A 23476-nucleotide genomic window follows, 5' to 3' on the forward strand; every position below is an offset into this window, starting at 1 on the left:
GCTGCACATTCCTGTCTGAGGTATGCATTTGGGAATAATAATGGAGCTGCCCCAAGTCTGTGGCATACATGGCAAGTCCAGTGCACATTGTGGTATTGAAAATGCATACATGCAGACACAGCAACAAAAGTTACAGAATTTTCTTGGGAATTTTAGTAATGAGGAATATAAAGTGCAGTCAATATATGTGATGCATCACAAAAGTCTAGAAAATATATACATATATTTCTTCTTTTTTTTCGCAGATATAAATTTGGGAGATGCTATGCTTTATTTTGTATATAATTGGCCTGCCAGTACACCTACCTCATTACAATGAAAATATTCAAAAGAATAAGATAAAAGTTAGAAAACTGTTATGGCTATACAAGTATTGCCAAAGTTGGCTTTATACACATTTTTTTTTCCTTTCATGGTCTCAGACTTTATACGGGTAATGTGATGATGCACGTCACATACACAAGTGTATGTACAATGTATTGTACTGCTATTAAGTGATGTTGAAAGGTTGACACCATGCATTGGACTAGTAGTAGTCCTTGTAATGCAGAAAAAGATCTTCAAATGAGGTTTCATCCTTGCAGGATATACAGTGTAAATTCATATGCTTCTGCAATACCTCTTGATATTTCAGTTGTATACATAATTGAGCTTTTTTAAAGATAAAAATGTCAACTGACATGAAATGAATGCCTTTGAAAAGCACACTGTGCTCTGACATGCGACTGTTTTTTGTACTGCCCAACTTATTTTAAAAACTTTGTAGACAATCATCGCCAATTGATTCTATCCAAGGAATTTCAGTCATTTTAAACATTAATACTATAGATATAATGTATGACATATATATATTCATATTATAGATTTTGTATGGTTTAACTGTATTTCACTGCATGCTCCTCACCCATGCTTGGGGGTGAAGTACAAGTAGTATAGTTATGTGACAAGTCTATATAGACGAAAGAGTGTTGCTGAATGGATGGATGCACATAACATCAATCCTTTTGCGGGGAAATTTTGAAGTATAGGATGTTCACTGGATTGCGTGCCGGCTAGATTTCATTAAAAAACATCCACGCCTCGCCCTTCTCTGATAGCGTCCTGTTGGTGGCGCCAAAGCGTTTGAAGAGGGCTTGGGATTGGGTGTTGCCTCGCTGGATCATGAACATGAACTCGTTCCCACCTTTTGCTTGGAAGATCTGCAATTATTAAGAACAAAATATGATTTAAAATGCGGTCAAGTTTATGCCTTCTACCTCACGTTGTTTCTTCTTTCATCTCAGTTGGTTTCATTCTTTCCCACCAGGTGTAATAATTTCAGTGATGTTGTGTGTAGAGGTGGCAGGGACGAATTATTATGATGAGAATGACACTGCTGACACTTCTGGGCCCTGTTTCACTAGCATAGGGAGTATATCGGGCCAAATGAGAAACCCAAAGTTGAGAGAGATTATGATCAGATCTAGTTGGGAAGAATGCATAGACATTTACGATCTATTCTAAAATGTGGCAAGAAGGACATGAAATATTGTTTCTAAATGGCTTATTAAAATGGCTCATTACCTTTGAGGACGGATTGATCTAAAAAAAATGTCCCCAAAATCAGTTGAATAGAAATTAGGATTGATTGTAGAGCTTTAGTAATGAAATAGCTCCTTGGTAACAGTGTAACCCCTATTTCTACTGCAACTATCAGTGGTTGCTTAGGGTGACATTGATAGTACTAATGATAAAAATGAAGATAACTTCAGCTAGGATCAGGTGAAATCAGTGATAGCGAAGAATAGTATAGTGAGGAGTGCAATATGAAACTGGGTTTTGGCACAAAGTTTGCCCTGATATTGGTCTCTTCCTTTTTCTTTTCTTTTTTTTTTGGGGGGGGGGGGGTGAGGGAGGGGGTTGTTATTATAATAGTGTATGACACAATAAAGGTACATTACTTGTTTTGACTTCAGCCCCAAATATTGCACTTTTCATTTATCAAAATTTAGAGCTCTGTGACCTTGTGTGGATGTGTTAATATTTTCAGTATCACACAAATGCTATCTGTCCATGTCAAATGACAGATCAAAAATGAATTGCAATTGATTTGAAACTACTTGTTTAAAGAAGAATTAACTTTGGCTTAACATTATACTAGCCATTGGAATTTGCACTGAAAGTACAGTACATTTGAAGATTAAACCTGTCCTATCCAAAGAGGATCAATAATTTGATTGTAATCTTTTGAATGATGAACAATTCATCTTAAACTTTAACAAATCTTTAGCAATTCAAAAATATCATTGGTGTTAGATTGTACACATGACAAAGAATCAGTTCTTTGAGGCATTCTCAGGCTAATAAAAACAGATCTATATATGTAACAAATGTGGGGATGTATCATGTGGTATCATGTTAATGTATCTACATGCATTATGCTTGTATGTATGCGTGTGTGTATGAAATTGTTTGTATGTTTATGTGTATGAGTGATTTTATGTTTGTTTGATGCCTCTTCAATGCATATATAATTTATAGATAGATGGGGAAAAAGGAAAACATTCAGAGATCACAGACCTCCGCTAGGCACATCTATGCTGAAAATGACACTATCTACCAATGAAAAAAAGAATCCTAGACCCAGACGGTGATCCGGGTCACCACCAAAATTCATCTGTTATTGTTTCACTATCAAACTTATCCTTGAAAATTTCATCCAGATCTATTCATAACTTTTTGTATTATTTTGCAAACAATAAAAGACAAGCAAGCCAACGCATGCAAAACCATAACCTTCTTGGCGGACGTAATTGAATGAATCTCCGGCATTAGGGCATGATCCAAGCAAGGAAGAGGCAGCAAAATCTGGAACATGGTTACAAAGGCATAAATGCATGCGTTCAATGTTTACCACAATCTCCGTATACACCATCATGATTCAGGGCTACTTATAATAGTTTTCATTGTCTACCATTTACAGTGCTGCATTGTTCACTCTGGAGTCGGGATGATTGTGGTGTGTGTGTGTGTGTGTGTGTGTGTGTGTGTGTGTGTGTGTGTGTGTCTGTGTCTGTGTGTCTGTGTCTGTGTGTGCGTGCGTGCGTGCGTGATTTCAGTGAAACTATTACCTTAAGAATAGACCGCACCATTCTGCTGCCATTTCCTTTGCCTGACAAAGATGAATAAACAGAGATTTAAAAAACAAAACAAAAAAACAAAACAAAAAAACAGAAGCAAGAACGAAAATATAAACACGCTAGAAAGTCACTGAATGTAAGCATTGTTGGACAGAAAGTACACACGTAAGTAGAAAGGAAAGGAATCAAGGGTTCACACAATATACAGTTTTCACTTACTCTTATAGGTACATGGCATAGAATAACATGGAAACAGCATATGCGGTATAGCAGTTCGGAATAAGACAAAACGAGCATTCCCTGAAGTCAACCAATTACATTGTGTCGCATTTTAATCATGTTATGCATTTAAAACGTTCATAAATCCGTGATAGCTTTACGATGCAGACCGCAGTATGAGATATCAGCCAGTCTGAGCAGAAAAAAAAAAAGGGCTACAATGTATAGTTCGGAACAGTAGTGTGGTCATTTCACATAATACTAGTATAATAATTTATGCAGTGCCTTGAAAGTTGTGACCCCATGTACATTGCAGTACTATTCACTGAGGGACGCAGCTCCGAAGTGAATGGTACTTTTGGAGGCGCCGCGGCGCTCCAGAGGACTATCGTTTTCACCAGAAACTCGATATTAGGCATTTTGTAAATAGTACGCCACAGTGTCAAGCGTGCCAACATTTTGACATGGCTGAAAATACCTATAATCACTTGAAGCTCTTTCAACCAATCATGAGAGAATAAATTTATGATCCGAAATATAATATCAGATAATTATATACGAATTTAGGACGGTGCCTCGAGGTCTAGCGTTCAAATTGGCGTTGATAGCAACCGAATTATAACTGTATAAGCGTCATTAAAGTTTGACTTAAAAAACGAAAGCTTAGGAAGTTTGGAGTTAACATATTTTCACGAAATAGTGAAAGCGCTCACGATTAAGCAACTTGGATGAAGCGATGATCTGATCGCATTTGGACTTTTCCATTGGCTTGTATATTAAAAGTAGTCACAATTGATACTCTTTATCAATAACATATACTGTATTACGCATTAAAATTGTTTCGGCTTGATCATCACAATATTTTATATATTGAAACTAAGTGAAAATAGGCAACCTATTTACGATTTCGTTTTAAAATTCGTTTCAAGCAGAATCTTAGTGAAGATCATTGCTGCATGCGAGAAAGAGGATTTGCTATGGAGACTGTACACATTAAAAAGAGATATAAAGGATGGAACAAAGGAACCAATTTAAAAGCCGTCTGCCCACCTCTGTAATTTGGCTGAATGTACAGACCCTGCAAGAAGTACGTCTCCCCCTTCAGGAAGTTGTAGAATCTGGAAACAACGATGCAGCCGACGATTTTTGGTGACTGATTGACCGATCGATACTCGAGCACGACCGTCCGAAAGAGGTATCGGTCATCATCTCCCGCTGCACAGAATTCTGGGAATATCACGTGTCACACGATTCATTTCTGGAACTACAAGATTGATATTACGTCAATCACCGCAGTATATTTCAGGCCATGGCATTTTGCATGAAGTGGTAATTTGCCATACACTATTGTGAAGGGCTCCCAATTTTACTTCTCAGTTCTCACCTCCTTTCACCTATATAGCTAATAGATGTTAGGCGTGACGGATGTTATCAAATTGACGGATTACTGCCGTGTTGAAAGTGCACACTATAGCATATTAGGAGGGTACAACTTAGATAATATTGTTGTATTGAAGTACACATAGTTTTAAGCCGCAGGAATCAATGCAGCTGGTAAATTAACACTAACTAATGGACGACCAAATCTTTGAAAGTAGAAACATTCGCAATTGTAGTACCAGCGTCGAAATACAGTGTAACTTCGGTATAACAAGGACCTTGGGACCATGAATATTACTTTGTTACAGCGGATTCCTTGTTATATCACTGGAAAATACACACACACATTTATGATATTTATGATTAGACCGACAGAATGATTTAATTGTTATGAAATGCTTTTGGTGTGCCCAAAATCTTCCTGACATATTAAGTGTTCCGTTGTACACTCACTTCCATCGTCAACTTCATTGACAAAATCCCCATTAGGCTGTTCTCGTTTGATTAGCTCTAATCCAGACTGAAGTTTTGCATCCACAAATGTGTTTGCTGGTTCGTTCGTCAGTTTGTTTGTTTGTTTGTTTGTATTTTACACAGACTAAAGTATTATGCGACTTACCGTCCTTACTCACAGTAAATTCGCCATCAATCTTCTCCATGACAGCCAGTTCTGTCAAGAGATCATGAATATCACTTAAATCTCCTTGGTTTCCTTCTCGAACCGCATAGTTGCCCGTACTCAGATCAGCCTACAATGAAAATATTAAATCAAATACCAACAATTCCTGCTTCGCTTATAAGCTACTGGATCTTTTATTTTTGTCGACTGAACATATACGTCGCAATTTTGTAATTGTCTTACTTTTCTAATACAAACGTTACACCCAGTTTTACGTATGCTCGCACTGTCTTCTTTTACCTTATGACGAGATATTTTGATAAACTTTGATACGTTAATATTTTACACTTTTATTCGCGTCGGTGTGTATGGCCCCGTATAATACGACTTAAAGCTGAATAGGGCTATCATATTCGTCACATGAATATAGATGATACAAATGACTTGGTATGTAAGTGAATACATAAATAGTGTAGAGATTTATTTTGAAGGGAATTTGAATAAACAAGTAAAGTGAATGCATGATGAATGTATGCAACTATTTTGCATTTTACCCTGCCTGCCATTAGATTCTGCCAGTAGCAAGTATCACAATATAACAACGTGTTTGATATTGTTAAACAAAATATATCTTCCAAAAGAGAAAGTCAGTACAATGTCTTTTATCAAAAATGATCTATAATAAGAACATAAATAGGCCTACGCATACATCGAAATCCGATTCAAAGACCGTTGCTGTATAGTAAACATCGCCTTGCTATACCCTACACTGATCTCATGTCCGACTGATGAGGCAGTATACGACCATTATAACGACGAGCAAGGTAATCAGTCACGGGTGCTCGAGCGTTTAAAGGGGAAATCCAGTCCAAATATAAATTATTCTGATAAATAGAATAAAATCTTACGAGTTAAATTGTAAAAAATTGACTGAAATCAAATGAAAAATAAGGAAATAATGACATTTTGAAGTTTTGCTAATTTCTGCAAAACGGTTCTTGTACAGTGGATATGAATATGCAAATGAGTGAGTTAACCATGTCATTTACCCTCACAATTTTCCATTGATCGTGTACACACACACACAAAAAAAAAATGACGAAAAATGAATGTTTCTGTCATTGAAGTCTGAAACATGATGTTATTCCTGGTTGAATATCTTCAGAATATAATATAGTGATCAGTAAGATATACGAGGATTGGAGCCTCGGGCATAATTGCGATTGGATGAAAAAAAAAATTTAAAATGTAAAAAAAAAAAAATATGTACAAACTATAATTATGGTAAGTTGTGAGGGGATGTCATGCTCACTTTGCCATTTGCATATTCATACTGACTGTTTAGGAACTATTTCCCTCCAAAATAACGAAACTTCAAAATGTCATAACTTCCTTATTTTTCATCCGATTTCGATCAAAGTTGGACTCATCCTATTTCACTCTTTTTTATCAGACTAACTTATATTTGGACTGGATTTCCCCTTTAAGGTCGTCACATAGCCGCGAAAATGGGTCTCAACTCACCGTCCCTTGGACTTTGGCCGGATCGAAGGTCATGCCGAACACATCGTGTGCCACCAGGACAGTCATTGGTGGTGCACTGCCCGTAGAAGTGAAGGTCAGCAAATTTTTGACTCTAGCATCCGACGCCACCTTATTAGTTCACACATGCAACAAAAGAGTTGATTCGGGAGGAGCAGGTACATAGAATAGTTTGCATGATCAAAGTGCAGCATTTATCTTTCTCGAAAAAAAGAACCCAGCCATAGATTAAAAGAAGTTACACAGAAACGAGCAAAGTTTGCGGGTTAAATAGAAAAAAAAAGCAATTTGATTCTTTTTCAGAAGTTCACGCCTATGATTTCTGCGCCATTACACAATACCTACATTGTTTGATAGACGTATAATGCGATGTCGATAATTTCTTCAACATATTAGGAATCTACAACAGACTTCCCAAAAATTATTATTCACAGAACTCAAGCTACACGATAGTCGTGTCCAGGAGTGAAATTTTCAATTGCAGCATAATGTTGCTGTATTTAATTCTCGTTGTGTTAAGTTATCGGTGGAGATGATTGAAACCGAATGATTGTGCCGTGACACTGACAATATCTACTTTGCTTTAATCATTTCGTTTTAGGTAGGTATAATGACGTTGCTCTCTGTCAAAACCCGCAGGCAAGCACGACACTCGGTTATGACAGTAAAGTTCATGGTGATGAGCCATGCAGTATTGACTTCCATGAGCGAAATTTAACGCATAAAATAGTAACAATGATACAACCGTTATAGCTATCCGCGACGGATGGACAAAAAGAACTTTCGCCTCGCGGCATTATAGAGATTTTTGTCATTTTTTTTTTTTTTTTTTTGTAGCACAATTCAAATTTTGGTATAAAATTGCTGATGTACCATTTCTAGAACTGTTCTTGGCTAAAAAGAACGTTTTTGCTCTGCCCTGTACTTCAGTTAAACTTTTGGCACAGGTCGGTCTTTAGGTCGATTGCGAATAAAATAAAGTCACAAGAAAAGACAAGAAAAAAGTGAGAGTTATAGATGAGAGGGTATTAAAGATGGAGAAAATATGCACCTGTATCTGGTAAAGTGGAGGTTTACTTTTCAATCATAATCTGAAACGACAACTTTCTGTTTCGTTGGTGCGGTCCTTTCGATGTCCACACCGAATTAGAGGAGGAACATAATTTATTAATGAAAGATCTGCACGTTAGCATAGGGTCCAGTCTGAATTACAGACACCACCAGACACTTTAAAGGCATAACAGATTACCATTTGCAGATGAAACAAAAACCTAGCATTAGTGCTTCAAAATAGTTCTAAAATATGAGTTAGGGATAAAAACAACCAATGTAAAAATTTGAACCAGTATAATCGATGTCAAGTATTGTTAAATACAATTTACAAAATGTGAACAATAGTTATAATAGAAATGTTTTCAGACTAAACCGTCGACAGTTATGGTTTAATGGGTAAAATAGTGATACGTCTCCTAATATTTTAGGCTTTATTGCAAACATTTTATATGGCAGGATGTTTTGTGATACATCTGACCTACACATATGCATCAAAAGTGATATCTTGAACATTTTTTTTTTTTAAATCACTGCTCCCAAAGGTAAACAGGACCTTTAAAGCGTACAGCAAGTATAAATAACGATGACAGATCTCTTCAGTGGAAAGGAAAGAACACCCTGGGGTGCAGATCGGTATACATAAGTTTTTAATAATCACAAGACCAGTGATATAAAAGCAGTAAACGGATGGTATACTTTTGGTTGAGATGGGCTTCAGGTTTCCAACTTTGTGTGTGTGTGTGTGTGTGTGTGTGTGTGTGTGTGTGTGTGTGTCTGTGTGTGTGTGAGACAATGAAAAACCTCTTATGAAATATGAAAGAGCATACAATTCTAAGAGGAATTCAAAATTTATTCGATGAAAATTGGTTTTGAAATGGCTGACATATCCAGAAACAACGAGGTCTTATGAGGGCGAGACCCATGCACCTTTTATTATGACCATTTTGTTTTACTTAGTTGTTGTTTTTTTATACATGTATCTCAGCCATTTCAAAACCGATTTTTATCAAAATTAAGCTTCAAATACCTTTTAGAATTGTATGCTCTTTCATATAGCAATAATCTTTTTCAAGAGATTTCAAATCATCTCGCACAAAGTAAAAATCTGAATTTCCCATCTCAACCAAAACTATACACCTCTTTCATAATCTATAATCTCCAGACAGATTACTGTTTGTAGAATGTTAAAGGAAAATTCTCATCTGTGTATGTACCACTTGCCGTCGTTAAGACAATAAAGACAAACACAAACACAGAAACAAAAACAAACAAGCCAAAGACTGCTGTACACTGTACTAAATCGTTTGATAAAGGGTTTCTTCAAGTTTTCAAAAGCTGACTTACCCTTCTTGCTTCGCTAATCAAATCCTTCTCAACATCAGTACCTTGTAAAGAAGAGAGAGTGATTTGGATATGAGTTCTGTGCATTTCTACATTTTTTTCTTTTCAAACAGCAAACATGAAAACATACGTCGCGTGACCAGCACTTGCATTTCAATGCACATACTACCACTTTGTATAGTGGATATATTTCTCGTGGCACTTATCTCACCTTTTGCTCCTGTTACGGTGACGACTGAGCGTGAGCTTGAATTTTGAAGAGCGTATATTACTTTTGGCTGATAGGTTTTGGTGTTGAGACGTCATTGATAACCGATTTTTAGATGTTTCTTTATTCTTAATTCTTTATTGATGTAAGATTGCATAATATAGGTACAGACCCGAGTCTATACATTATTGTGAAGACGTCAGATCAAAACTTATATGTTGGACGTGAAGATGATGATAAATGAAAATAAGAAAAAAAAATGTTAGATAAGAGAACAAAAAGATAGATAAGCTCTGACATATTCCTCTTTTACAGTAAGATATTTTCGCGATATATTTTATATATTTGTTAAATTTTCTCTCATTTATTGCTTCTTCTTTTTTACGTTTACGGGCCTAAGTTATAATATCGCGTTTTTCATATCGATGTGATAATGATTACCCCTATAGTCGGCCTTCAGATAACGCTGGAAGAAAATCGTCGGTCCAACCACGTACTCGTAAGTGATTGAGTACAACATGCATCCTATTGGTACTTTCCCTGAGTCGACTTGCTCGGTGGACGTGACCTCAACTATGAGAAAGTTATAATGTCCGCTGATGAAATCATCCCGCAGGCCTGTAGAGAAAAGATGATAAACGTATGTAATTATAGGCATACATACAGACATCCATACATACATACATACATACAAACTGATACATGCATATAATGTAAACATGCATACATACAGTATACGTACGCATAGTACATAATGATGAAGATGTGTATGTAGTATGTATTTACTATGATGGAGGGGTGGGGTTCCAGTGATGCTTCAGATTCCTTTAAAAAACATTAAAAAGAATGTGTATTTCTATCTGCTAATCGCCTTTTCTATCTCCTTCAATGCAATCCGTGGGATAAACAATGCAACAAGTGTAAGATTGCCAAAACATATAAAAAAAGTTATTTTCTAATCATGGATGCAACATAATGATTATGTAAAACATGTTAAACAACAGCAAATTTGTTTATTTTCATTCATTGTACAGACGTCCTGATGACTCTCTCTATAAGTCCCAACCATAATTGTTCCTGTTGCTTGAAATTGAGTCAATTATTAATTGTGTTCAAAACGTGCACATCTATAGCTTGTCTTATATTTCATGAGGGGAAAGAGGGCGTTGATAACCCCTCTACCTCACCATGAGTGCTTCTTCTACCCCCCCCCCACACACACACAACACACACACACACACTCTCTCTCTCTCTCTCTCTCTCTCTCTCTCTCTCTCTCTCTCTCTCATATACGCGCAGGCGCGCGCACACAAATAAAAAGATAAATCGATCAATCAATCAATCAATCAATAAAAAAACCCAACCCAAGAACCATGAGGCCCTGCATGCATGTGGCGTGATTAAGGATTCGATTTGTCCTTTATCATTACTATATCAAGTCTGTAATAGATAACTCACATCAACACCAGATCCACGAAAGGTAGTGTGATAAACAGACTCGTACTATGGACTATATATAGGCCAAACTAAACTAATTCCGGAAATTTCAATTGCCCCTATATAATTTCAGGTGCGGCCTTTTGGGATTATCACTTATACTTGGTATATATAGGACCTACCGTTTTCGGAGTTCGTGAAATCTCCTTGCAGGTGTTCTTCTGACACCATATCTTGCAACAGACGGAACATGGACGAAAAATCCGCCACCGTTCCCTTGCGAATTGCGTATGGTTCCATGCTTGAGCTACGGCAACGTCTTGTTCTGAACTACCGTCCGTCATCTCATTCTACCAGTAGACAATGCACATCGGAGTAAAGCCTGTTCGTCAACTTACTTTTGGATTTTTTTTTTTTTTTTGGGGGGGGGGATGGGGCGTCAATGTCCGATCGCCGTGTTGGACTTTGTATTCTATTCGCTAACGCAATCTCGTAAGACACTGTAGATATAGAAAGGGAGAGAGAGAGGTAGATTATAAAACAAACAAAAAGATCTTGAACTTTGCCACATGCATGAAGTCGGAAAGATATAGCAAGTACATAGTTTACTCCTGGTCCTCAAAATTTATTAAGAACGATCGAGTCCTATTGTTGATATGAGCCCAAAATGAAAAACTTCGTGCAGGTTGTAGTAACATCCTGAAAGCAGGGAAGGCGACCTTTCACCTCATCGCAGACTAATGTAACTGTGACCCTTTTTACAACGACTCAGCGTTATCATTGGAAGGCTGGGTGCGTGGCGGAAACTTCTTTGCAAGGAACAAGACGTAGAGCGACAGCTGGTATAATTTTTGTGCCGTTGAAGAGTGTCAACACACACACACGCGCGCACACACCCACACACACACACACGCACGCACACAAACACACAAACACACACACAATCACAACCTTCTCCACAAAACGCACAGTATACAGAAGAATCACTTTCGTGTCGGGTTTGGGGAGGATAAGTATTTAATGCAGTGTCAGGAATATAATAGGATGACCTACACAGATGCGGAAATATTACATAATTTACAGTGTATACACATATTATTCAAAGAAAGAAGAGAGAAGTCGACGTTACTGTTCGCTTTCCAATCAGCAGGGACCGAAACTTATTTCTAAACCGATCGGATCGATGTAAAAAGAATACACAGCAACAGCACCCTCCCCCAACAGTACTCACACACGCATACACACTCACACGCTAACACACCCAGGAGGGGGAAGACCCCTCTTGACACTTGCACCGTACAAAAAAAAGTAATAATAATAAATAAATAAATAAAATAAATAAATAAAAAATGTGTTCTATCATTTATGATTTCTAGTGGAAAAGTGACCCGAGCATTGAGAATTAAGGGTTTCTGGGACGAACACTGTACTAGGGCTTTCTATAGCTCAGTCGGTAGAGTCGGTCTATAGCAATCCGGAGGTCTCGGGTTCGACTCCCGATGGAATCCCATTTTCTTTGCTCACTTTTCCACTAATAATTTATATTCTTTCTGGTCAGTTTATTCTGTCTTTATTTGTTACAAACTAAAAAAGCTGCATCACTTCGGTGATCCCTCGCATTTATCCCCAAGTTGAATCATCCTTCGGGTTTATGCCAGGTTTCGGAGTGTGTGCGTGTGTGTCACACACAAACACACTGCTATAGCTTCTGACCACCCGAGCATTGAGAATTAAGGGTTTCTGGGACGAACTCTGTACTAGGGCTTTCTATAGCTCAGTCGGTAGAGCACCGGTCTAGCAATCCGGAGGTCTCGGGTTCGACTCCCGATGGAAACCCATTTTCTTTGCTCACTTTTCAACTAACATTTTATATTCTTTCTGGTCAGTTTATTCTGTCTTTATTTATGATTGCTAAGAACGGACTGGAGTCTTATTATAACATAATCGACATTCTTACCATGTCAGCAAATTTATTTCATCTATGAAACGAAATAAAAAGGAAACACACCTCCTCAACAAATTTAATATGTATGTATAAGGGTTAAACTCTGTCGGAGTAATTCGGTTAATGATCAACGGGTACACGTCATGAATTCGACACCAATGAATCATACATCCCTCGAGTGATACAGCCCACGAGTCATACAGCCCATGAGTTTGACACTTAAGTTAACAAGTCCCAAAAAATGTCGATCTCGTGGGCTGTTTTTATAGTATCGTATTCACTGGCTGTATGACTCGTAGGTGTCGGTCCCGTGGGATGACCAATAACTAGTATCTCGTACAGTGCACGGTTTTAGCAAGATTCCGGTTACAACAAATTAAAAATTCAAGCCGCAACATTATCCGCTCTGTAGTTGTAGTTGTTGTTTTTTGTTTGTTTATTTGTTCGGTTATAACGAAATTTCGATGTAACGAAAGAAAACTGCCGGTCCCGAGAACTTATATAACGAGTGTCCGCCTTATTTCACTTCCGAGGGTGAGCATCTTCAGAAATCCTTCACAAATTGACAGTCAATACAAGGAATAGCGTGCCCGCATTGATGGGTGATGTTAGTTAATCCGATGTTCGTTATGTTGAAGCTTCGTTATTCCGAAAGTCACAATTTCAGTATACCTTTTAATGTTCGTTAGTCCGAAAATGAAATAGGGTTCGTTAATTCGAACATGTTGCGGCGTTATTCCGAAGGTTCGTTATTCCGAATAGTTCGTTAATCCGAAAAAAAAAAAATGACATTAAAAGGGGGGGGGGTACAAACGAACCTTTGGAGTTTTGAACCTTATTTCTTTTGCGGATTAATGAATCCTCGGAATAACGAACCTTTATGATAGAATAACGAACTGTTACCACACATATTAGCGGTCCAAGTAAGACCTCGTAAAATCTTATTCACGATGAAAGCGCTTCCCGTTTGCGGTTTTTGACTGGACTACATCTCAGGGCCTTGAAGAATAAGACGTTATACTTAGATTCTCAGCGCACATATTTTGTCATTACTATTGGTCAATCGAAATGTATTGATCCTTTTGATTGGCAGTGGATTGCTGCTTTTACGTTATGAGACCCTTATCGTCATCATTCTGCTGTGAAACAGACGAATATCCAGAAAGGAATTTTCCTGCTGGATAGAACACGGTGACCCACAGTGTGTTCACTTTGTGTTTACAGTATTATAGTCGACTATGTGAAAACGCTCAAATTTAAAAGCGTGAAGATGATTCCACACTGTGGTGTGGTTTCTACACAGAATATTCACATAGTAATGTTTTGTTTCACAGAGTGAATTGATGGTTCACAATGCGTTCGCAATGATAAAACGAGCGAATTTACTTATGTGAAGAGATTTCACACTGTGTTCACTGTATTGTGTTCCCACTGTGTTTCACATTGTGTACCACATTGTGTTTCGCACTGTGGGACACTGTGTTCTTTACAGCAGGCTATATTGTTCGTACATGACATCAGTCTTAACAATAACTACAGCCACATTGTACAAGTGCTAAAGATATTTCATTGGCAAGTGTTTTCAACGCAGAAACAGACATACAAAAGTCTTTCTTTATGGCCGGACAGTCCCTTTTAAACGCCCGTGAAAGCCATGCACACCATACGGTTTTCTGACGTAGTTATGTTGATGGCGCCGAATCGTTTAAAAAGAGCCTGAGATTTCCCGTTGCCTCGCTGCACCATCAGCAAGAGCTCATCCACACCTTGTTTGTGAGAGATCTGCGGTAGCAAAAAACAGAACGAAGAAACGATCAATCTTTTACACCACTGACGGTCACACATGCAGGCGCATGCGTGGTATACCTATTTCTGTTTTTTTTTTTCATTCTTTTATTTCTCTTTTCTTGTATTGTCTTATCCCTATACACTTTTGTTGAATTGAGCAAATTGTCGTTCCTGCAATGATACAGAATTATATCGACCAAATGAGCATGAAAACAATATCAATATTTCTTAAGTGAAAGACACACACACGCACACACAAAATGGATGGAAATGGACTTGAAATCAGCTAAAATGAGCGATTGGCGGCCGTGATAAACCCAATGATTAGTAAGAGCGCTTTGAAAAAGATAGATCTAAAGGCAAACCACACTTCCTGTGCTAGAAACATATTTTGCAATTTGAATGATTTTCATACTGAAATAACTGATAAAAACTGATAAAATAACTGATAACTGATAAAATAACTGATAAAAACTGATAAATAACTGATAAAATAACTGATAACTGATAACTGATAAAAACTGATAAAATAACTGATAACTGATAAAATAACTGATAAATAACAGATAAATAACTGATAAAATAACTGATAACTGATAAAATACTGAAATTTGCCATACTTCTTCTCTCCTTTTATATATTTTTGTCTCTTTGAAAGTAAAGTAACAAGAAAGTAATCCACAAATAAATCCCCCTCTCCCCCCCCCCATAGTATCTATATACGCATTTTAATTTTGATATATGTTCGCTCACCTCAAGAATAGTTCGGACGAGCCTTTTGCCGTTTCCATTTCCTGAAAAAAATAAAAAGAAACAGAGATGTAAGTTTTCTTACAGAATTTTACATTAAAAAGGGGATAAATTATATTTGCAGCAAGGGTTCACAGTCATATATAATGATTGTTTCAAAGAAAGTTATTGTGATTTTATGCGTAATATGATAATCAATATATCAATACTAATCGAGCGCCACGAATTTTACACTCAATGTTTTATTAATGAGTATGATTCAATGATGATTCAATGATTGTTATTTCAGGCAGTCTGAGCTATATAGATAATGTATTATATACTCGTATATATATGTATATATATATATATATATATATATATATATATATATATATATATATACATATGTGTGTGTGGGTGTGTGTTTGTGTGTTCGTTCTAGTATAGCAATGCATTCTCTTTCTCTAACCTGCTTGGTGTTATACGTTGCTTCAAAAAAGAATCGATTGTTTGAATTCCTGAAATTGGTGCATCCCTTCAGAGACAATGTGAACTTTCGCTGATCATTACCTTTTTCTTTTCTTTTTTTTCTCGAAGGACTAATTGAAAAAAAAAATGAGTCAAAGGTTCCCCTGTCTCATTTTCCTTTCATGCGACTCAGGTTAGTGAAAACGATATGTGTATCAAAGTCAGAGCAGGACGAAAGCGTAATCAGAATTAAGGACCATCGTCTTTTGAATGAGCTGTAATGAGCCCATTGGGTGCCCATGATACATGTATAACATTATGTACCATGCGGACCATGACGTATAGTACTATAACAGGGTCACTAGTGGCCGTTGTCGTTCGATCGAGCATTAATGAACCCCTTTGGGTATATTTTATACAGATCATTTGGACCTTTTTTTTTCTCCTGCAGCGAAGATTTAATTTCCTACATTACTATCATGGGACATCAGTATCTCATTTCTATGAGTCGGGTTCTTTATAATAGTGCTGCGGTGCATTGTATAGTTTGCCCCTATACCCCCGTACAGAATGCGTCATTATATTTTTCAGTGTTTTTGAGTGGAAGGATCACCCTTTAGAACAATGTGAAAACATAAAGATTATTCTATGAGTGCGCTCGTCTTCTGCATAACATTCCCCTGGGATAAATACAAAGTACCTCTCTGAATCTTAAGAGGAACTGTGTTAAATTCAGCCCCATAAGGTCGCACAAACTAATCGAGTTACAACAGACTTGGAGAGTTCGGGAAATCAGGTATGTATGTAGCTGATACTGTAAACTTTTCGTGAAAAGAATAATATAGGGACAAGATATCGAGTTAATATCTAGAACTGAGCTGGGGTTGCGGCCGGTAAGTGAGTTGACACATGATTACTTTATATATCATATTATACTTCTATCTTGTAAATTAATGCTACACGATATGTTTTTCTCATCTGTTCGGGATTATGTAAAATTGTTTTCTGCTACTGGCTACATACAATCTCCGAAGATATGACTGTATGATATTGTATGCTATAGGCCTACTGTGTACTTGTTTTCCCCAGTCGGCAATATTAATGCTTGTTTTTCTTGAGAATAAATGTTACTCATAGCTTAAGCTGTGCAACTAGCTGATGATCAAACACTTCTCAATCTGCCATCAGAAGAATTGCATGACATACATTCTAAAGCCCGGGTTTTGTTTCAAAATTACTTCACCTGAGGAATATTATATTATAGATCCAAAGTTAAATTCTAAAACAAATTCAAAGTTTACAAAGCGCTCAAAATGACTTAAACCCATAATCCATTTTTTTTTTTTTTGGGGGGGGGGGGGGGGGTTTACATACAAGTACGGTTACATTTTGTTATTCCGAAGGTTAGTTATTCCTAAAATCACAAAGAGTTTGTTATTCCGAAGGTTCGTTGACCCGAACATGAAATCATTAATAAAATTATGTTATTCAGAAGGCTCTTTCATGCGAAAATGAAAAAGGTTCGTTATTTTGAAGGTTTGGTAATACAAAAACAATATAGGATTCGTGATTCCGAAGCTTCATTAGGATGCACCGTTTTCATTTTCGGATTAAGAAATCATTTTCGTATCAATAAACCTTCGAAATAATGAATTTCATTTCATTTTCGGATTAATGGAACTTTGGAATAACGACACAAATGTTCGGATTAACGAACTCTATTTCAATTTCAGATTAATACAGCTATAGGTATATGGAATGTAGGCCTATGTGTTTCGGAACAGCAAACCTTTGGAACAACAAGTAGCATCTCCCAGGTCTTATTCAACGAAATGTTTCAAGAGTTGGTACTAGTTATTCCAGAATTGTGATATTTGATATCAGTTGCAATAATACCATAATTTAGTGAGATTTTACCCTTCTCCTCTTCTGTAACAAGCCGTTGCCATTTTATCTTCCTTTGTCGAGTATTATAAGCAGATGAAGAATGTGGCATATTCCCTGATCGTGAGCATATCAATACTGGTTACACTCTTTTGTTAGTATAAGTTATGCTTGCATTTCCAAATTTTGAATGATACGGCTTTAGAGATAGACATCAAATAGGAAACGAAAATACTAAAAAACATGGATATTTCATGATAAAGGCAATAAATAAACCACGCTGGAAGTAAGCATTCATTATTTTATAAAGAAAATAAAAAACAACAACACCAGCAACACCAAAAGCAGCAGCTAGCAACAGCAGCAACAAGAACAACAGCAATGCCATTTTTGTCATACAATTTACGTATTGGTGCTGATTTTCATTATGTTGTGGTTATCAAGTGCACATAGGTATTACCAATTACGATATACTAAAGAGTTGTGTGTGTGTGTGTGTGTGTGTGTGTGTGTGTGTGTGTTTGTGTCATTCCTTTCATCGGTTATAGATACACACAATCGGTTCTCTGCGCCATTGAAGGATGGAGAACTCCACCAGCACCGTACAAGCAGATGATATTTCTAGCTCTATTAATCAAAACCAGATCATCAGTACGTGCATCTTGTCGCTGTCTTTCCTGATTAACCTGCTCGTTGGTCTCTTCACGCTGTACGTTCTTGGGACGGTGAGGGATTTCTTCGAGACCCCTCGCATCTTCTTCGTGACCCTGACGCTCAGCGTGCTGCTGTTGATCGCCACCGTCCCGGTAATGGGTCTGCCCATCATCTACCCGCATGTGAGACTCGGTCAAGCCCTCTGCATGGCAGACAACTTCTTCATGTCTTTCACTGTGTATCTCTTCGCCATAATCGTCTGCACGATGAATGTGGATCGACTCTTGATGGTGAAACGACCCCTCCGCTACCACTTGCTCGTCACGCCGTTCCGCGCCAAGCTCTTTGTCTCCGCGGCATTTCTCTTGTCCGCAGTCTTGGCAGTGCTCCTCAACCGACACCGCTCCACGCGTCTGGCGCTGTCGGCGGGCAAGACAAGCTTGTCAGTCTCCTGGATGCTTTCCCTGAAAACATCGATGTCGCCATTTTCATCCTGCTGATGAGTCCGATCATTCTGACTGTGTCCGTCACCACAATCTCCTATGTTGGTCTCGTGAAGACGCTGTTCCGCCAAGTGCGGGCAATCCGAGATAACGTCGTCCACGTTGCGCAGGAACCCAAAGAGCGCAGAGGGGAAGATAGACCCTCGGGCCACAAGGGAGTGAAGACCGTCGTGGCGCTTACCAGCGTCTACGCAGTGGCTGTCATTAAATGGGGCATCGCTATGGTGCTGGTGTACTCCGTAAAGAATGACACGGCGACCCTTTATAGCTTGATTTGCGGAATGTACATCGTGACCGCAAATTGCATTGTGTTCCTAAGTACAAGCAAGATTCTTCGTGTTCATGCTTTTTCTCTGTTTAACTGCGCGCGTCATTGCTCATTCCGTGGATAATTATTAGTCCTACACAAGATTTAAAGAATTTGAACTAATTACCAATGTGGATTATAAGGTTATCGCCATGGTCAGGAGAAGGATCTGGGGTGATTGTCCAGGGGATAATTTGTCCTATAAGAACCGGTTTGAGCATGTGCCACTGATCCACTCATTCATTTTTGCTTCAATTCAACTCCTTTAAGACACCCTGAATTCACGCCAATCTAAAACATCCCATTGAAGAAAAAAAAAAACCAACAAAAAAACCCGCACACTTACCAAGACGTGACATGGGCTTCTAGACCAGGCGTCCACTAGGGCGCGGACAAGATGCGGACAAGAAGCGGAAAACAAAATATAATTGTAATTCCGCACTCATTCGGCAACCTTTCCGCACGTTCTTGAAAGAGTCCGTTCACTGTCCTAAACATGTCCGGGCGTTTCCGCACGTTCGGGAGAGAGAAAAATTTCCGCGTCCAAATTTTGATCGAGACCAAAGTTTGGGCGCGGAAATGAACTTCCTGACACCTTCGGCACCTGGTCGTGAGGACATCGTCAGGACATTCCGCCTGTCCGTAACCCTTCCGCTCCTTCCGCAAACGCTCCTGAAAGAATCCCGCGGTGTGTGGTGTGCAGACGTTTCGCGAATGAAAGCGGAAAAACCAGGAATGTTTTAGGACAGAGCGGAGCCGATGCGGTTCTATTATGCAAGTGTCCGGAGCCGATGTGGACATTTTGTGATGAAGATATGAAAGAGTCAACACATTCCACGAGCGAAAGGATTTTGAAAGTTAAAAAAAAAAAATAGATCAATTGAGCATCATGTCAATGAAACGCAAAAAGACCAATAAGAGAAGCGATGTCCCCATGCTAGCCCCACAGCCAAACCTCTCTTCCACTGATTAGGAACAGGTAAATATCAGCATTTCCCAGTCCCAAATGAAGAAAGCAAAGCAGGAGGCAGTGGATATTTTGAAAACAGTAACTAGGAAAAAGAGGAAGCAGCACTCTCCGCTCCGAGTTAACTTTTTTTTTTTTTGGCGTTCTTTTCAGAAATCCTTTTAATTGGAGGGATTTTGATAGTTGTCATTACATCGCATACATAGTGCATCGTTTTGTTCGCTTTAAATGAGACCGCCCATCTCAAAACCCACAAGATAATAAGATAGATAACAAAACTTGAACAAAGTTCATGCTGTATTCACCAACAGTTTATTTCTGCACTCAAATTTTCGAGCGATTCGCTCTTTCTCAATAGAACAATAACAATTGTTATTCTCTCGGTATCAACAATTGAGAAAGAGCGAATAGCTCGAAAATTTGTGTGCAGAAATAAACTGTTGGTGAATACAGCATGAACTTTGTTCCAGTTTTGTTTTTTATCTTATAAATATATATATATATATATATATATATATATATATATATATATATATATCATATATATATCATATATATATATATATATATACTTATGTTAAAGTACTATGTTATAAGCTTGAAAAATTATTTAAGTTGTTTGATAATGACCATCCTCACACATTCAAAGGGGACCAGGGCCAGTGCTATCTCAGCACCTCTCTGGTATTTGAAGCAATAGGGCAAAGTGAATTTCGGCAGGTTTGACCTCCATGACGGCTAGCAGCCAAAATGAGAAATATCGAAAATCGGCTCCCAATTTATAACCTTGCCCTATTTCCTCATATTGTCCGCATATCTAACTCTTGTTGTCCGCAAGTCAACCTGGTTGTCCCCGTTCATGATTTTGCTACTCCTGGTGTAATCCTAGATGTGTCCGCGCTGTTCGGATACGATTAGCATATTTCGGGGCATTTCGCGCTCTTCCTGAGGGATTCCTAGGACATTCCTAGGACATTCCTAGGTATGTCTACAGTCAGTCCGCAGAGATTCCTAGGAATGTCCAAGGACAAGCCGAATCGCACACCTTTTCCGCGTGTGAGGCGGACAGGATGCCGAAATGACAGAATTTGCTTCCGCAACCCTTCCTAGACTTGTCCGCGCCCTAGTGGACATCAGCCCTTATGCAGAATTAACGCACGAAAATACATATTCCAGCATGGCTGAAAAAGTCCTTCACAAACTTAGTGTTTAGCGAGATTTGCAGATAAAAACATTAGTTTGGTCTAACAAGAGCTAATTTCAAAATCCTATCCCCCTGCCACACCAGTCTTGCAAAAAGTGCAATTTTACTATTTAGTTTATAATCGTATAGCAACAGAACTTCAACCTTATCAAGGACTTTCAAAAATGAATGAATTATGCCAGGACAAAAGTACCGTATAACCCATCATTAACAACTGACACTTATACACAGAATTGATCGCCAAAGCAACAGCAAAACGGAAAATTTGCGGCTTATTTCAGACTGCTGGTCTGACTTTCAGACAATAGATTTGTCGTAGAGTGTCTAAATCTTTGTCTTTACCATGTTATGAGAATCGTCCAGTTATTGCCTAGAGTGATTAATATACTCTCCAATGACTGAGATTTAAGTTGTGGTTGTTTTTTCTTCTTTTCAAAGTACGTTGCATTTTGTGGTTCATGTATAGTTGCTTTTCTAAGACAGCTCAATCAATAAATGATAAAGACAGAAACGAATTAAACGGATACAACCACCTCGCGGTGGATGAATTATTATCAGTAAAATTAAAGTGATAGTGATTAATTTTAGCAAAACTACATCTGAATTGGTGCAATACATTGTTTCGACAGAGCAATAAGTTATTATTTTAACAGACATCCATGATTTCAGCGCCATAGGCATGCCTAATGAAATGAGTAAGAAAGGACTCCTTCCGAACATGTTTTAAGGTGACTCATCCGATTGAAGAGTCTGCTTGCATTTTATGTGGGAAATCTGGAAATCAATCTCTCACGGCAGAGTGTGAAATAAAATTAATACAAATTTAGTAGACATGGGTGACGGCTGTCGACAGTAAATGACTTTTAGGGATTTTGACACAATGAAATTTCGCTACATTGAGGTGTGCTTTCAATATCAAGTACATTCCTCAAATTTTAACGCGGAATGCATTTGTTGAAGACACAGATTATACAATGTGCAATTCATGAAGTAGAGAGGTGGCGTTTAAAGAAAAAAAAATCCAACTACTCTTGATTTGATCATTTTATCTTGATGAAAAGAGCAGATAGTGCCAGATTGCCAGTGATCATTTCATAGCATACCCGAGACACAGATGTAAAAAAAAAAAAAAAAAAAAAAATGAATTCCGTACGGGAGAGGGGGATTATTAAACAAAGATCTAAAAAATCGTATATAGGAAAAGAATGCCATCAGCCAGCCCAGTAATCGCATTGAATACATTTTGAACTTTTGGTTAAGGCAGAAGGATGTGAATTTATGTACTGAAAGTTATGATATCGTTACTCTCACTGTAAACGGCATTCTTGGGCTGCAGTTGACAGGGAGTTGTTTTCCGATGATGTATAATTTTCATGAGCCTCCTCGGTTTTCATTGTGATCATCTTTGTTCAACTGAGCACAAATTTTATAACGCATATTTTATATGAGCTGATTTATATTTAGCTATTATTCACACACACACACACACACACACACACACACACGTATATATATGTATATGTATATACATATATATAATCAAATGAAATTTTATTTCCAATAACACATGTTTGCTGTCGTACAAATTCAATGAAAACAAAACGTACAACGTATTACAAAAAAAAATGCATAATTCCATTATGGAACTACTTGTTCAAAATAATATATATATATATATATATATATATATATATATATATATATATGGTATAATATAATGTAATATAATATAATATAATATAATATAATATAATATAATATAATATAATATGATATAATATGATATGATATAATATAATATAATATAATATAACATATTATATATCTTTCCACAACTTGCCATTCATTGTGAACATTTTTTTTTTTGCTTTTTTTATACTCCCCTAATGAAAGTTTGATATCATAATTTTTTTGTGTGTGTGTGTGTATGTGTGAGGCGCTGTGATACATGTTAACATGTTTTAAGAGCGCTATATAAGTACCTGTATTGTATTGTATTGTACGGAACTGTCGAATTGTATAAAGGTGTTACATTCGATTCAATTCCTATGGAAGCGTTTCTCTTGAAAGAGATCGATATTATAGGGAGATGGGCTACAAGCAAAT

General features: G+C 37.6%; 1 protein-coding gene and 1 non-coding gene across 2 annotated transcripts; one reads left to right on the forward strand and one right to left on the reverse strand.

Annotated features, from left to right (window-relative positions):
• Window positions 1-1052: 1052 nt before the first annotated feature.
• LOC140229278 (uncharacterized) lies at window positions 1053-11218 on the reverse strand. Its single transcript, XM_072309554.1, has 8 exons — window positions 11101-11218; window positions 9923-10099; window positions 9277-9317; window positions 6862-6990; window positions 5338-5467; window positions 4389-4565; window positions 3111-3151; window positions 1053-1199 (listed from the first exon to the last, which is right to left on the reverse strand). Exons 1-8 carry the CDS (start codon window positions 11216-11218, stop codon window positions 1053-1055), a joined length of 960 nt encoding a protein of 319 aa, XP_072165655.1.
• Window positions 11219-12680: 1462 nt separating this feature from the next.
• Window positions 12681-12754, forward strand: Trnaa-agc (transfer RNA alanine (anticodon AGC)). Its single transcript has one exon. It is a non-coding gene; the product is annotated as a tRNA-Ala (tRNA).
• The last annotated feature ends 10722 nt before the right edge of the window (window positions 12755-23476 follow it).

The sequence above is a fragment of the Diadema setosum genome, chromosome 5, assembly GCF_964275005.1.
Source record: "Diadema setosum chromosome 5, eeDiaSeto1, whole genome shotgun sequence".
NCBI lineage: Eukaryota > Metazoa > Echinodermata > Echinoidea > Diadematoida > Diadematidae > Diadema > Diadema setosum.

Excerpts from the sequence above, each read along its gene's own strand:
- LOC140229278 (XM_072309554.1), bottom strand. The coding sequence starts at position 11,218 with ATGGAACCATACGCAATTCGCAAGGGAACGGTGGCGGATTTTTCGTCC. Across the intron at positions 6,991-9,276 it reads TGATTAGCGAAGCAAGAAGG|GTGGCGTCGGATGCTAGAGT; the intron begins GTAAGTCAGCTT and ends TGAACTAATAAG. Across the intron at positions 3,152-4,388 it reads CATTCAGCCAAATTACAGAG|GCAAAGGAAATGGCAGCAGA; the intron begins GTGGGCAGACGG and ends CATCTTTGTCAG.